This window comes from Lichenostomus cassidix, chromosome 2, assembly GCF_008360975.1.
Source record: "Lichenostomus cassidix isolate B80296 chromosome 2, HeHo_3.0, whole genome shotgun sequence".
In the NCBI taxonomy this organism is placed as follows: domain Eukaryota; kingdom Metazoa; phylum Chordata; class Aves; order Passeriformes; family Meliphagidae; genus Lichenostomus; species Lichenostomus cassidix.
Genome location: NC_139482.1, coordinates 7,168,280 through 7,184,559, shown reverse-complemented (window position 1 = coordinate 7,184,559; position 16,280 = coordinate 7,168,280). Strand labels below are relative to the sequence as shown.

Genomic DNA, 16,280 nt, shown 5'->3' with positions numbered 1-16,280 from the left:
TATTATTATTATTTTAAAAGCCTTTTTTTTTAATTCTCTACTGATTATTACATTTTAAAAGATTATATTGATGCATGTAAAAGCATGCTTATTTTATAAACTACAGCTATAATTTTGTTTCAAGGTAAATGAATGGCAAAGAAAAGGGCAGAAATGCACATATGTTAGAAGTATGAAAAGATAATTCTTATACTACCAATGAGCTGCTCCTCACTTAGCCTGATTCCAAATGCAAGAACAGGGAATATAACTCAATTAAGGGCCAATAACTTTCATATTGGGAAGGGAAGGGAAGGGAAGGGAAGGGAAAGTCCAAGATTCACATAGAATTCAACAACTACAGGGATTTTTAAAGGTACCTAAAATATATACATATAGCATGTATCCCACAGAAGGAACATGTACAAAATTTATGTCTTCAGGAATTCTTAGGGCTTTGAGTTTTCACTGTAAAATTCTTAATAAAATATGGTGGAAATTGGTATCAGCTACTTCAGCATTAAATGATAAAGCTGGGAGTAAAGAAGACTTTTCTTCTCCTGGGCTGTATATACTGACCTGTTGTAGACATAATTTGTCTATTTTGATATGAATATTTTTCCTATCTGTGTGGTTATTTTACACTGGTAGAGAAGGCAATGGAGGCAGTAAATTTGTCATCTTGACTTTGGTACAAGATCTCATTGGATCTTATTTCCAAGGTGGAAATTAGGTACACCCCTTCAGCTTGGTAAAGTGAATATGGATGTGAGTCAGTAATAAGCTGTGGCTCCAGGTCTTTAACAGGGAGGAAAATTCACTTGTGGGGTGGAGAACATGACTAATGTAACTCCATATTAGCTTTTAATTAGCAGATGTAGTTTTTGTTACACAGCATGGAACTCTGTTAGACCTAAAGTAGAGCTGGTGAACAGTGAGGGAAAAAATGTTTAAAATGTTTTGGTTCTCTTTGCTATGTCCTAAAGGTATTCCCTACACATGGTGGGGGGATTGGAACAACATGATGTGCAAGGTCCCTTCCAACCCAAACCATCCTGTGGTTCCAGTTTTGAACAAAGTGTGTTATCAGCTGATTGCACATTATCATCAGTTGGCCAGAAGAAGGGAAGAGCTGAGTCAGATCAGACCCCAGTCACTGTGAATTGGTAGAAACTGCTAAGCAGTGACCTCTTGGGCAGCAATGTGAGGAATTTGGAAAGGCACACGTTAGAGGATGAAAGTGGGGCACAAACATGTGTGCAGTGAAAACAAACAGCTCCTCAGCAGCCTTTTTGCACAGAGGAAAAGGCTGCTGCATCTCCTCTCTGATCAGATTTGTGGTCCATGACTCTCTCAAACATGATTTTCCTGATGGAGCAGAGGAAAGACTTTCCTGTTCCTGCATCTGCTATGTTTTCTCCAACCTGATTTTCAGACTGGCAATTATAATGTCTCCTATTGCTGTTTTTTACATCACAGAATTTAAAACAATCTAGTTAAGGACACAGACAAACAGTCCCCAGGAGAGGTCTGGGAACAGGAGACATATGCCAGATTTTCTCTCATAATGAGCTTTCAAAGCTCATTTCTTGGTATAAAGCTTCCATATCAAAAAAGACACTACCACTTTTTCCTTTCTTGTTACAGTGCAAAGAGAGTGCTTGGAATATGGAAAAACTTAATATTGGATTTGCACCAGGAAATGAAGCCAGGGGGATCTGGCCAGGAAATACATGCTCTGAAAAATGGGCACATCCAGGATGGCAGTGGCTGAGGGGTGGAATACTGGAGATTTTAAGATTGTTGCATGAATAGCCCCATGGAATATAATGAATCCCTGACAAGTGGTGTGGTTGGGTTTTTTTAAGCAGCTCTGAAAACTTTCCAGGATGCACTTCTAATTCTGTCTATTTTGCAAACAACCACTGGGCAAATTCAGGGCAAACTCTGCTCTAGAGAGATGCATTCTCCAAACTGAGCTGCTAATATTAACATATCCCCAGTGCCAAGTTTGCAACTCTGAAGATGCCCTTGTGAAGCAATGAGATGCTAAATAAATCAAACTGTCTATTATCTCTATAATCTGTCGTGTGTCCAACATAGGGAGAAGCAGGTGCATCCTCAAAAAGCTTTCATAAAGTGTTCTCTCTCTCTCTGCATTTTTAGACACGATTATTTTGCAGTGAATGGATATATTTGGGAATTTTATAAATAAATTACATGATAGAAAAATCCCCATAAAAATGCTGGAAGCTACCACACAGATTTCAATAAACTATTAAAAAAAGAATCATTATTTCTTTATTTCCAAACAATAGCAGCATAGTCTCTAAATGCATTTACACACTTGTTTTTTCCCTTACCAGCTGTTGCCCTTTTGGACCCCAACCAGCATACTGAAGCTTTGCATTGCTGACTTCAGGGGGATACAAATTCTGGGGATCCCTGTGAAAAGAGAAAAATAAGATTTCAGCTTCAGAAATGCCCTTGTTTAAGCTGCTGCCCACCTGCTTTGGAAGTACACCATGGACTTGGAGGATGCCTTTCAGCCAGATTTCAATGGACTTTTTTAACAGAAAGGTAAACACTATACCACTAGCAAGTGTTGGTACAATCAATCACTTAAGTGGCAATTTCTGTTTCTTATTAATTAGAAGCAAAATATGTTAGTTCCAGTGCTGACTTGCCTAAACCTTAAGAATTAGTTCAGCAATAGCAAATAATTTAATTGCATGTATCAACACTGAAAATATTCACAAAGGATAAACAATAATTATATCTTTGTATCCTATTGCCACAAGAAAAATATAATTTCATCTCCTCACCCAATGGCTTTTTTGACTCTTAATTTTCTTTTGAACACGATGGCAGAAGAGATTAGCAACTCTACAACAACTGATATGAAGCCTGGCTTTACAGGGAAAAGCTCCTATAAATACAAAATAATTTTTTAAAAAAATAAAATCAAAATGCTTTTCTTGTTCTTTCATCTGTTACCTTCGTTTTGTAGCAGAGCATAAGCGACACACAGCAAATGCAATATAGAAAAAGGAGGCTTTTTTGGTAAATGTCAGGGCAGCATAATGTCATTTATCCCAGCACAGATACCATTGCCTTAACTGTATTTGGACTCAGCACAAATAATTACATTACATATTCTGAAGTCACGTAGCTACAACCCTGTGTATTGTAATATCCTACAAACAAGAATGCTAATAAAGCCTGTGTAAAATATGCCTCATTAGAAGATCTCAAACTGCTTGAAAAAGTATTATCATCACTGGTCTACAGACAGGAATAACAAGGCAATTTGAGGCCAACATCCCCAAAAACCAGAGAAAAGAGCCAAATCCTGCCTGGCCTTTAAGCAAAAGGCTTTCTTTTGAAACAGTGTTTTCCAGACCATGTTTTCAAAACAGAACAAAACAGAATGCAATAATCAGGCACTAAGTGAATTCTCTTTGTTTCCTGTTTTGGGACCTGGTCACACAGTCACAATCCAGCTCTGCTGTGCCAGGCAGGAATTCCCAGGGCTGCACTTTCCCTCTGTGCTGCTGCTGCTGCTGCTGCTGCTGCTGCTGCAAGGCCAAACACAGCAGCCAGAGGAATGCTCAGAATCGATTTGGTGGAATCTTTCCACTGTGAAAAAACTGCCATTTCTTGTGAACTGATCAAAGGTCAGCTGGAATCAGGGCAGACCCAGGGTGAGGACCCTGATGGACACAATTTCCCCCTTCCCTGACCCCTGCAGGTGGAACCCTCACAGGAAAGCTGACAGGTTTGATGGAGATGGGATGAACAGGGAATGAATGGGATGAACTTGGCAAGAGAGGGTTGTTGAGGCACTGACACTTCAAGCCTGAGTGTATCATAGAGTGCCCAGATAGCTTTTGGCTCTACCTGCAAAATGTCATCCACAGCTGCTGCCTGTAAAGTAAAATTATATTTTTTTTCTCATGTTTTGTACCCACAAGGTATCTGTGAGCAGCCTAAAGTCATTTTTGTAAGGTATGGATGAGAGAATGCCTAATGCTTATACTGAGAGCAGCCACAAAATTCCCTGTCCTGTAAAAAATGAGCCACACAACGTGTTCTGGATCTTTTCAAGCTTGTATGCATTAGCTACTTGAGTTTCCAGTCAGCTATGCCTGTTAGGAATCAATCTCTCTGGTTAGCTATCTTGATTATCTTAACAGAGAGTAACCTCCGAGGGTAAAAGGAAAAGAGAAAAATAGTGAATCAAATCAAAACCCCTTTTGGGAGAAAAAATAGCACTGCACTATTTGTCAAGTGAACGATGTAGTTCTTGGGTAATTTTACCCATGGTGAGAAGAAGACTTAGACATTACAAATAGAGGGGGAAATGCCACCCCTAAATAAACAGATTATTCAAATTGCAAGAATTTAAAGCTGTAATGCTTCAGATAACACAGGTGGAGCTAAGGGACACACATGCCAATTACAGCAAATAATTCAGACCAGAGCTCAGAAAAGTGCTGTCAGTTCTCCTCACTGCATCATCTTTCAGAAGAGGAAAACTCTAATGCAATGAGAAATGCTGCATAAACCAGCCTTGGTAGCTGATAAGGCAGAAGGAAAAGCAAAGAGCTGTGCTGCAGACAAAAAAAAAAAAAAAAAAAAAAAGCAAAGTCATCTTCCCTTTCTTGGGTATAGCCAAGGAAAAACAGAATTGCACCTCCTGAGTTCTTTCTTAAATTGTTTGGTATGGCTGGGAAACTTCTTTTGTAGCAAAATCTTCTTTGCATCCATCCTTGTGCTGAGAGCTATTCCCTTCTACCACAGGCTGTGAAAGCAGACTAAGATCTTAGCTTTTCCCCACAAATGCTTCCAAGAGATGGACATAACCATCTTGGTATATTTTGGCTTGTTCCTCTTCTTTTGAAGAGAATCTTCCCTGAAGTAGCCACATTCACCCACCTGCAGCAAACTTCAGTGTCACATGCAAGGGGGTTGAGAAGACATCCCTCCTTGCCAAGCCTGGTCTATCAGGCTTCAGAGAAGCTGCAGGAATTCCCTGGAGCTGGGCTGCATCAGTAGTGAACAGGGGAAATTGTGCTGTCAGAGAGACCAAAGGTGTCTCCACGAAAATAGAGTTCATTTCCTTGTGAACCTCGCTGTGAGAGATCAGATTACCATACATTTATTTGGGCTGTGTTGGATGCATGGTCCATGGTGGAATATGGACTCCTGCCCTGGAAGCCCCAAGAAAACCCTTTAAAAACCCATTATCAAAGACTCACAGATTGCTTTGGGTTGGAAAGCATCTTATAGATCATCTCATTCCAAGCCCTCTGCCATGGGCAGGGATGCTTTCCACTAGACCAGGTTGCTCCAAGCCCAATCCAGCAGGGCCTTGAACACTTCCAGGGATGGGGTATCCACAACTTCTCTGGGAAAATTGTATCCTATCTATTATATTCTAACTTCTCTTTGCTGTTGTATCACCTAGAGGGAGGAGGAAGAGGAGGAGGAGGAAGAGGAGGAAGATTTGGCTACACAGCTGCTCTGGGCAGGATGGCCACAGCTTTATAACACTCCCTTTGAGAAAGCTCTTAGTGATCCTCAAACTGAAAAACCCTTTTGGAAAGCATTTATCAAACACATTTCCAATTATCTCATGCTATTCTGGACTTTTACTTTGTTGAATTCCTGTGGGGGAAGTAGACCAAATGCACCCCTCTGTCCCAGGAACACTCATCCATTTTACAGGTGCTGCATAAACAGGATCTCTTTCCAGCCAGCTCCTTCTGGGAAGTATGTTATTCCTATTAAATTATTGTCCTCCATTGCTACACCCTTCCTTCTCCTCCGAAGCAGCCTGCTTTAAATTCCTCTGTACTTTTTTCCCTGAATCAATCAATATTATGGGTCATCTCGGCCTCTCCAAAGAGCCAGTGCTCCTCACAGACCCTCACATTAGGGCTTGTTTGGATTTGATCTTGTCCCTTGTGAGCTCATTTGTGCAGGATGCTGGCTTGGAAATGGGCAATTCTGAAGTCAGTCTGTACATCTCTGGCCCCTGGTTTGGATGAAGAACCAGCTTGTCTGCATCTTTACAATATTTTCAATCTTTCCTCAAAAAAAGGAACCTTAATCTTAATTTGCAGCCAAAGAAATGGCAAGGACTTGTTAAATGGTTGACATTATTTCCTTCGTCTTTTAAAGTGATTGATCTTATAGCCTGGGAAAGAAGGGAATAATATGTTTTAGGCCAGACAGAAGATGGAGCAGGTGCTACATAAACTCTTCCACATTAAAATGACATTGTCTGGACCAGAGGCTGTTAAATTGCTCCAGACACAGGCGTGACTTCAGCACCACGTTCAAAAAACATTACTGAAGTAATAAATTGAGAAATTTGCTCCTTTATGTGATATGTTTTGCAAAAACGTCTCCCCTCAAAATTTCTAAACAAGGAAAGTTCCCAAGTGCAAGCAGAGTGCTGCCTGCCAAGTCATCCTTTCTCGCAACTGAGCTCAGAACAAGAATGTAGAATAAAACAAACTAATCAATTGTGTGTTACCTGCATTTGACTTTAAAAATTACTGTGATTAATGACAAACTGGTTTGAAAGAGTTTGTACTGGTTTTTGCTGGAATTTTTATATTTATGTGTTGCCCCTCCTGACATTTTCTCTTGAAGAAGGCAAATTTACCTCAGAGATTCCATGGTGCTGATTCTCCTTCTGAGCATAAACATGACTAACTCTTCTATATAAAGCTCTTCAAAAGTGACTTAAAAATACCCAGAAATTTTTCACTGTAATTGAGGGAGTGGGTCTCTTTAGCTCAAGAAGGATATTTTACAATGGCAGACAGAAAAAGTCTGAAACCGATAAAAGCAGTCAAATTCTGGTGTATGGTGTAGGCTGTTCTTCTAAGGTCTGTTTTCATAACTCTTAATTATAATTTCAAGTACAGAACAACAGGATTGGGATGGGAATTCTTTGAATATGCTGCCACTGTGAACAAAAATGCAACAATTTGCACCAAAGGCTGCTCTGATATGTCCATCCTCGAAAGAAATAGCAGAAACTACGTATATGAGCTATACTGGGAAAAAATTTGAACCTCCTTGCTTCACTATGTCATAATTTTGGAAAACATTTACTTTGTAATTATGAAGTTAGGATGCCAGTAATTTATAAAAGCTGAAGAAATAAAGACAGTTACAAAAATATGTAGGGGAGGCAGAAATATCCCCTCTCGTTATCTGCATCAAGCCACTGAGTATTTTGAAAGACAGCAGCCCGAAGGAGATCAGCTCACAGTACTTTCAGCATTTTTTATGTTTAACTATAAAAAACTACCTGTCTATCTAAACAATCTGTCTCAGCACCAGAACTCAATGTCTTCACATCTACTTCTAATAACATAAAATCGGACAGCAGCTAAGACAGATTTCTTCTTCTTTAGAAAGAGGGGAAGAAAATAGAGAATAAAATAGAGAATAAATAAAAAAGGGCAATAAAGAACAGAAAACTTCTCAATATTGAAGAGTTTTTGATGCATGATGATGAGAAAAAAAAAGCAAACTGGAGGAACATTGCAAAACCAAATAAAAGCCTGTAAAACACACAGATTAATTAATAAATGTACAAAAAACCACAGATAAGGACATAGAGGAAGAGCGAAAGATTTCTAAGAGGCAGGAATGCAATTTCTTGAGTAGCAAAACACACAGTTTTAATGACTTGTTTTTAATGACTTGACACAATTAAATGACTTGTTTACTTCAAAATTCACCAAGGAGAAGAGGAGACAGGTGCCATTAAGAAAATTTCTCCCCAGGAGATACAGAACCCTGCTGAGAGTCACAGTGAGACAGAATAAAATATCATACAAATGGGAATAAAGACTTGCCAGAACAGATAATCAAGAAATCAGACTGTTAGAAGATGCAACTAAAAGAACCCTCCTGGAATTCTAATAAAAGTGCTTAATTAGATGGGAAAGGCTCTTCCATTCATCTAGGCTCATCCACTATTAAATATTTAATTCCCACAGTCACACATACACATAGCTTCCTTGCAGCACTTTTCAATGAACAAAAGTAGAAGGAGGTGATGAAAGCAATTTCAACTTATTAATTTCAACTGCAGATGCACATCAATTCATTCAGCTGTTCTTAAAAACATCAGCACTCACCAACCATTTTTTCCAAGATGAATGAATTCCACGGATTTAGAGTATAAAACATAAAAAGCAAGGGAATCTAAGAGATTTGTGCCTAATTTGGCAATTCTTTTGGATTCAGGCCAACAATGTGAGCTCAGAAGTCTTTTTTATTATAGTCTGCCTGTGTCTGTAACCACTTATCAATGTAATATTTGGTACTGAACCTGCAAAACCTTGCATTTTACTAATACCACCTTAAAATCATAGAATCAAGGAATGGTTTGGTTTGGAGGGAATGTTAAAGACCACCTAGTTCCAACCCCCCTGCCATGGATAAAGGCACAAAAATCAATCACTTGACAGAAAGAGAGCCACCACCTTCCATTGGTAATGATGTGAGGGGATGGCACAGATTTGCCTTTCTAGCGAAGGTCTAAAAAAACTGATTTAAAAGTGCATCAGAGATTGGTGCACAGTTCTGGGTTGCAGTGAGGCAGGCTGGAGAACTGCAAAACATTGATCAAAACCTCTGCATTTCCCAGAGTAAGCAAACAGTGGAAATGGACCTTGGATAGTGGTAACATTACTTTTAAAATTATGATATTATCATGTTTCTCATGTGACCCCTCTAAATCATGGAAGACAGAGTGAATTTTTACTGTATTTTTTAAAAGAACTTTTGTTCCCAGAGTAATATTTTGTCTCCTAAGGAGACAATGAGAGGTGATTGCATTCAGGTGATAAACACAACCACTTAAAAGCAATTTTCTCTTACTCATGTAATTTTCTTTCACTCTACACAGCTTTCTCAGCCAGTCATGACCTCAGTGCTACACAAGGTATGAGGTAAGGCACTGGATTTATCAGGGTTTCATGAGTATTTATCTACAACAGAGATATGAACAAATGAAAATCTAAGTATTTTTTTCTACAACAGAGACATGAAGAAATGAATATCTAAATATTTGAATATTATCAAGAAGACTAGTCAGAACTGCGGCTAGCAAAGGATCAGCTATTCAAAATATGGGAGGAAAAATGCAGGTTGAAGAGAAGAAATGTGGTAAGCACTGAGATGTTTAAGAATGAACTGGGAAGATCTTCCCAGTAATGAGCCTGAGTTGAATGTGGTTCTTCTGAGCAAGTCTGCCAATCTACAGGAAAGGATGTTTGCGATGAAACATGAGCATTTTCCGTCCTGCTGACCTTGTCTGACTTTCAAACACTAATAAAAATATGGCACCACGATGTGATGCCTGCAGAGAGCAATATGGGATTATTAGCACATAAAATGAGATACAGAAATGATCTCCTTCCACCAGAGACAGCAAAAGTGCCTCGTTACAATAAGACTTCACTGGCTGTTAGGTCACACTTCTAATTGGGCAAGAGATTGATTCTTGGGCTTGTGCTCTAAAATAATTTAACAGTCTGTGTTATGTGGTTTCAAGCCAAACTAGAATGACTCAGTATTCTCCATTTTCTTTTAGAAAACTAAGTTTTTGAGCAAATTTTATTTCTTCTCGTGTCAACAGGATAAGGAGATCCTGGAGGTTTTGGAGTATGTTCTCAGGAGTATTGAAACACCCTTCTAAACAGGCTCACCCCACACAGATTGTGCCAGCATTAGTTAAAATTAACAAGGCATGCACTTAGTTGAGCCATTATTTCCATTTCCTATCAACAGTGATATGATCAATTTTAAACAGCACAACAATTGGCCTGAGCTCAGGTACAGTTTAAAAGAAAATGGTAAATTCCTATCCTTATTCAAAGGACAAAACAACCATTCTGGCTCTGCATTTCTCCCCCATAACAGAGGTGTGTAAACCTGAAGTACAAGGAGGTATATACATTTGCCTTCAGGGCTCTGCATGTGGAAGGTCCTTTCATTTCTCTTATCTCCTTCTCATGTGTGACACGGGAAAGCAACCTTTTCTATTCCTGCCTTATCTCCTCAAATTTGTAGTGGAACATTCAGTAAATGTCAGGGTAAGGGGTGAAGAGGCATCAGGGTTAGAGTGACAGGGTTTGGACTATCAGCCAGGTATTTTATCACCTTTGCCATGAGACCTCCTCAGTGGTTTCTGTACCAAGAAAAATACTGGCTGTAGCATCCATTATCCACCTAGAGGTCCTCTCTTGCTTTCCAAAATATCCCCACATCCTTCTTACCCATATGTTTTGAGCTCCCCAGGAGTTTAGGATGCACATTTTGGAATAACAAGGCATTTTTAGACTATTAAATTGGGTTAGTGACTACCCATGGAGAGGTCACAGAACCAAGCAGCAAGGATAACTGGGAGTCCCAAGCCATGGCTGATGTGCACAAGAGCTGTGGGATGGACTGATTCATATTTCTGAGAGGTGGGACACTGTACAGCCCTCAGTGACTGCCACAGGTCCCTATATAGCCCACACTATGTCACCTGAGCCCATGATCTATTGAACACCACAACAGTGAGGAAATGCCCACAGTCTTGCAGCTTTGGGTCCTCAAAACTGGCTTTTTTTTTTTTTTTTCAGGTGCCCACAAATGAAAAGAGTCTGTTTTTTTGTAGGATGCACATTCTTTTTGCTGTGTAATCAAAGAGCAATGCACAGAGAGTTTAGTGGGCTGAAGGAATTTATCACCCAACCACAGCAAGGAATAATCAAGGCTCACCCTGCAGGGTGTCTCCACAGTCCCATAGCAGTGCAGCAAAAACAGCTCCCTGGGGAAGGCTGTGTTTCTTGTTCCTGACCTAGTGCAAACCCCATCCAGAACCCTGAGCACTAGGGCAAAAAGGCAAGCAAAAATTCATGATTCCCACTATGAGAATACACCTACAATTTGATTCCTGGGAAGGTGATGCATGGAAGCAGCAATTATACAGACTGTGGTTAGTCGATGCTGTGCACCATCATTTCAAACATTCTCTTTAATCCACCTCTATTTCCATTTTCTGTCAAAGCTCTGTACTAACTCAACCCTGCTGAATATCAAAAAGGAGGGATACCTATGTCAAGGAGCTGATTTTTGGTGGTGGCAATTTCAGGAAGCGCATGTACCCTCCGGCAGTGACTGGTTTGGAGGCTGCCCACAGCTGGGGTTCATTCATCCTGAGGCACTAAAATATTTCCAAATGCAGACATGGTTTTCACTAGTGAAGCATATTTTATTCAAGATTTAGACTTTAATAAGAACCCTGCCTCCATTTCAGGGGGTGCTGTCTCAGAAAAACATAATGGGAGAGTTTGCTTCAAACATTTCTCCTTTTCTTTTTTTTTTCCTGATGAGCCATAAGCTATTGACCTTTTCTGTAACATAAGGAGGTTGGTTGCTGGGCTTTTCTCTGCTAAAGTGCTAACATTTGTGCCTAACTATTAATTACCCAAGTTCTTTTATTTTTTTTAGTCATTACTCTAATTCTTAATATCAAATCCTCTCCTCAGGGGACCATTCGTTATTATTATCGCTATACATGGTTTCTAAGGTGTCCACCCACATCACAACTTATTCTGGAAGAAAGAAGCATGTGGTAGGAATTGCTTTGCCTACACAAGAAAGGAATATTTCACATTAAAAAAAAAATAAATTCTGTGCAGTGACCAACATGGGTGAGCAATTGGCAAATCCCCTGGGGAAATGATATGGTGTTGAGCTGCTGAAGTGGATTTCCTCCCACCAGCACAGCCAAGAGCCCTGCCTGAAGTGCCTTCCAGGCTGAGCTGCTTTCAACCTGCCACAGCTTGGAAGTGAGTGATGCTCAAATAGTGGCTTTGCTTAATGAAAAGCTGGTTCTTTCTTTTCAAAGAGGCACAAAATGTATTCACAAGCAATAAGCTGGTGTGTGATTTAACCACTATTCCAGTGACTTGCAGAGTGGTTAATTTAGACGATTATAAAAAGCAAGGAGCCAGACAGCTCCATCAGGACTTGAGCCAAATGCCAGCAAACTCAGGTGAAAAATTCCTGTCCACTTCAGAGGATGTAAGGTCAAGCTCCATGATTAAGCTACCAAATGTAACTATTCCAAGGGCCAGTTTTCTGTTGTCAAAATGCAAGTGAAAAAGCATCTGACATCATGAGGTTGTTCTTATTTATAGTCTGGCATAAAAGCCACCACACTGAGCAGAAGTGCCTTAATTAAGTATATAAACGATCTCAAAATGTGGTAAAATCTATAGAAAGATAATCGTTAGAGAGGGAGGAGAGAGAAGGAGTAGCAATAGCAGATTCTTCATGAACTGCAGGACACATTTTTTACTTATTTAATAAATTCTGCGTTTTCATTTGGTTTTACATACCTTTTCATAAAGATTTTATTTCAACCTCTACAGATCATTCTTGGGGGAAAATATTCAACTCCTCTAAGTAAAATTTAATTAGCTGAAAACGGATTTTATTAAATACTGTACTTTTTCCTCTTAAAATAAAATGTGGGCACTAGTACAAGTTTATAAATGTTAAAAAGTGAAATTGTGCAGCAGTCTGTACAATAATTATTGCATATTGCCTCCACCAGGTGGGTAAAATTTCTCTCCTTGTTTTGCAGATGGGGACACTGAGACACAGGATTTTTTTTATGCTATAGAGACAATGCAGAACAGGCCAGTTCAAAATAAAACAGAGCAGTCTTGGTCTATTGGGCAGGTGTCTGAAGTAGATTCAGTTCCCCAAAGTTCTTTTATCTATGACTTTAAATAGTGAAAATAATTTCCTTTTACTGCAAATGTGGAAATGGGAACATGTGCAAGGGAGAACTTGTTCTTTGAAATATGCAATAGGATACATACAAAACTGATTAGGTGTTTTCTAATTAACTTTAAAGTCTATTTCTTTCCTGCCTGTGGCTTGTGAAAAAAAGGAGGCAGAAAGAATAGTGAGAGCTCTGCAGAGAGATCTATAGACATCCCTTTGAAATTTTACCCACAGTGAAGCAGAGGCTCAGTTCCTCTCCCTGTTATCACTTCTGTGGAACTCCAGCACGTTCTGTGCACTCAATCACTCCACTCCTGGGACTTCTCTTGAAGTTCCTGGGGCTCAGTGTGGGGGACTTGTGCAGGATTTTACACAACCTGGGCAGGAAGAGCTGAACTCAGTGCAAGAGTGCTCCTGTTCTGTTCTTACTGTGTTCCTCTGAGTACAACACATAAATTTGGTAAGAAATATGCATTCTGCTTCGGAGTAACTGTGTACAATTGTCTTCTTCTTATATGTGAAATCAGTGAGGACTGGGAATAACTGCTGATTTTCTCCCTGATCCTGGTAAAAATATTTTGAAGCTCCCACTGACACGCCCCAGCTGGATGTGCTAATGCCCTGCTAAGAGGGAGTCAGCACTAATCCCTTCCACTGGTTCTGTCCAGAGGGAAATGGTTCATGCAGAACTGGCTGAGCACTAGGAGGTCTGAAAAAACATTTGTTTTATGCTGGGCTTTATTTTGGGGAATGCAAACATGACTGACAAAAAATGTAACATTTCTCCTGGCCACAGCAAAAGATTAAATACAGAAGTACCCCCTTGGATATATATCCAAAATTACCTCTTAGGACCTGCAGTGCCAGATCAAACCAGTGGTCCAGCAGCATGCACTGGTGTGAAAACACCTGAACACTGGTGAGGGAAATCCTGCAGCTAGGTTAGGAAAACACTCTGGTCAGTCCCAACCTGACCATAGAAACCCTGAAGTTTTTCCCCTTATTTCAGTGAAGGATATGAATGACTAAGATAGTTCATACTGGTCTCAGTAAGAGCAACATAATTAAACGTACAAAAGAACAAAATAATTTCCAGTGCCTTGTTTTCATAAGTAGATTATTGCCTGCACCGCTAAATTTTTATTTTCCAAAATTAGGAAAAATAATATTAAGAAATAACTGTCTATGGTATTGGAGTTCCACTTTTCCCCAGCACCTTGCAGGAGAGCTCCCTGTTCCACATCTGGACCTGCAGCTGCCATCGCAGTACCCATAAATTACAACCAGTTGGCAACTGCAATGCAGCAAGTGCGACTGGGGGGTTATGAGAAGAGCCTTGCAAAAATATTTGTAATGGAGACAGCTGCGAGCAGCTCTCAGCAGATATATCTGCAGAGCAGCAGCGTTCAGAGGGGAGCAGATGGGACAGGATGGAGATGCTCGTGGCAGGGAAGGCTGGGCTGATTCCACTAGATGGCACCCAGCGCCAGCATCCCGGTTTTTGGGTGAGCAGCAGGAGGAAAGAGGGGACGTGAAGGAAAGCTGAACGGAACAAAACCCCCTACACACCTCCGCCCGGGAAAATGGGAACTGCGCATCCCAGCCAGCTCCCCTGGGGAAACCATAACCCACGGGCCACTGGAAGCAGAAGGAAAATGAGTCAAACCAGTGGGGTTTCGACCCTGAGTTTTCCAAGAGGCTGTGAGAAAGCTGAAATAACAAGAAGGGAGATATTAAATCTTTGTGATCTCTTTCTTCTACCTCGGGCTTATTTTAATTACTAAATCAGATCTTCTGAATCCATGTCATTGGCATCTATTAGTTGTTTTATAGAGACCCAGAGTGGGGAGTTTGCTTTGACAAGAGCTCTTGTGGAAAAATGTTGCAGTCCTGTATGAAATACCATTTGGGAACATATGTACTGAGGACGTGCCCAAATTGGTTTGTCAAACTTATTGAGAGCTCAAAATGAAATCTGGAAAACATTGGTATGAAATCCTTATGACTTCAGGCACAGCCTGAATCCAGGGAGCCTGCAAAACATGGCAAAAATAATTAGAAACTTCCCTTTAAAAAAACAATTTACGCTGGCAGATTAATGTCATGTTATTTAAAAAGTGATGCCAGAGATTAGGTTAATTGGCTTCCTTATTAGTTAGCCTCAGCAGGGGAGTAGTGAGGGCACGAAGTGGTGCAAATCCTAAATTGCCTGGCCTTCCTGATGAGGCAGATCATAGCTGAGGATGGAGAACAGGATAGAGAGGAAAGCACAGGGATAGTGACACTGTCACAGCCTGTTCCCAGGAATGACTGTGTGGTGAGCAGGAGGGACACTGTGGAGGGCAGTGAGTTTGTGCCCCAGCAGCCACTGGGTGTGTCCCCAGTGGGCACACAGAGATGGGGTGTGAAGCTGTGCCTGCTTGCAGAAGAGGATTCAGGCATGCAAACTGTTTGTAAAAATGGAGAGGGGTTGTTGCTTAGTGCAGAATTTTGTCACTCCTGCTGTTGTCAGGTGGAGGACAACAATGGCTGCTTGTGGATTACAAATTTCATTGTCACCAAAGAGCCTGGAATGTCAAACTGAACTGAGCTTCTGCTGTGTCCATTGTTTGGTCCTGCCCTCAACAACTTTCCTCCCCACAAATCCATCAGAGCCAAAGAATATTCCTGTGTTAAATATGAAACAGGTGGTGAAGAGATTTTTACCCCTTCATCCAACAGAGGCTCTACTTTCAGGTGATGTATTTCACTGTTACATCATTTTCACCTCCTAGACCTGTCCTCTCTGTTCATGTACCACTCTAAAATATACACAGATCTCCACAGGAACCATAATGTTCCAGGGAAATGGAAATGTGCTGCCCTTTCCACCTCTCCCATGCACCATGATCACCTGAAAGATCGATGAAATTGTCACTGCACAATATACTCCACAGTAGAGTTGAAGCTGGGGGTGAAATGCGCTGGCTGTCAGTAGTAGAAAATTGCCTGGACCACTGTATTTTTTTTTTTTTTTTTGCATTTCTAATACATATTATGCATGATACTTCTATTTTTTCCACCTTTGTTTTGTCTGGAGTAGAACTGCGCTGTCAGTCATGTCTTTTTTGCTCCTAGCCAGGTTTGCTGCAGACACAAAGCTTATGTGCTCATGCTGTGTCTTCATCCTGTTGCTGAACACTTTCAGCCCACGAGCTACTTCTCAGACACATCACCAGAAAGATGGAGTTTTCAAAAGCTAAGCATATTGAATAAATTCCTGGAAAAACCCCAACCCAACAAACCAACCTGCCAGCCAACAAACACAAAAGAAAACATAATCCAAACAAACCAAACAAACAAACAAAAAAGGAAAAAAGAAACATCGGAAAAAAACACAACAAAGACCAGATTGTGGCAGGGAAGAGAAGAGACTGAAGAAGTCTGGAGTGTGCCACATGGACACTACAGCTTTAACAGGGTTGATGGTGAGAAATCTC

General features: G+C 40.4%; 1 protein-coding gene across 5 annotated transcripts in view; it reads right to left on the bottom strand.

Moving 5' to 3' along the window:
- The window catches only part of DPP6 (dipeptidyl peptidase like 6), a 526,589-nt gene that overhangs the window by 95,080 nt on the left and 415,229 nt on the right, over positions 1–16,280 (bottom strand). For all 5 annotated transcript variants that reach the window (XM_085050257.1, XM_085050259.1, XM_085050255.1 and 2 more), the window contains exon 7: positions 2,343–2,424. In XM_085050257.1, the coding sequence (XP_084906383.1) occupies positions 2,343–2,424 (82 nt within the window). The remainder of the gene's footprint in view (positions 1–2,342; positions 2,425–16,280) is intronic.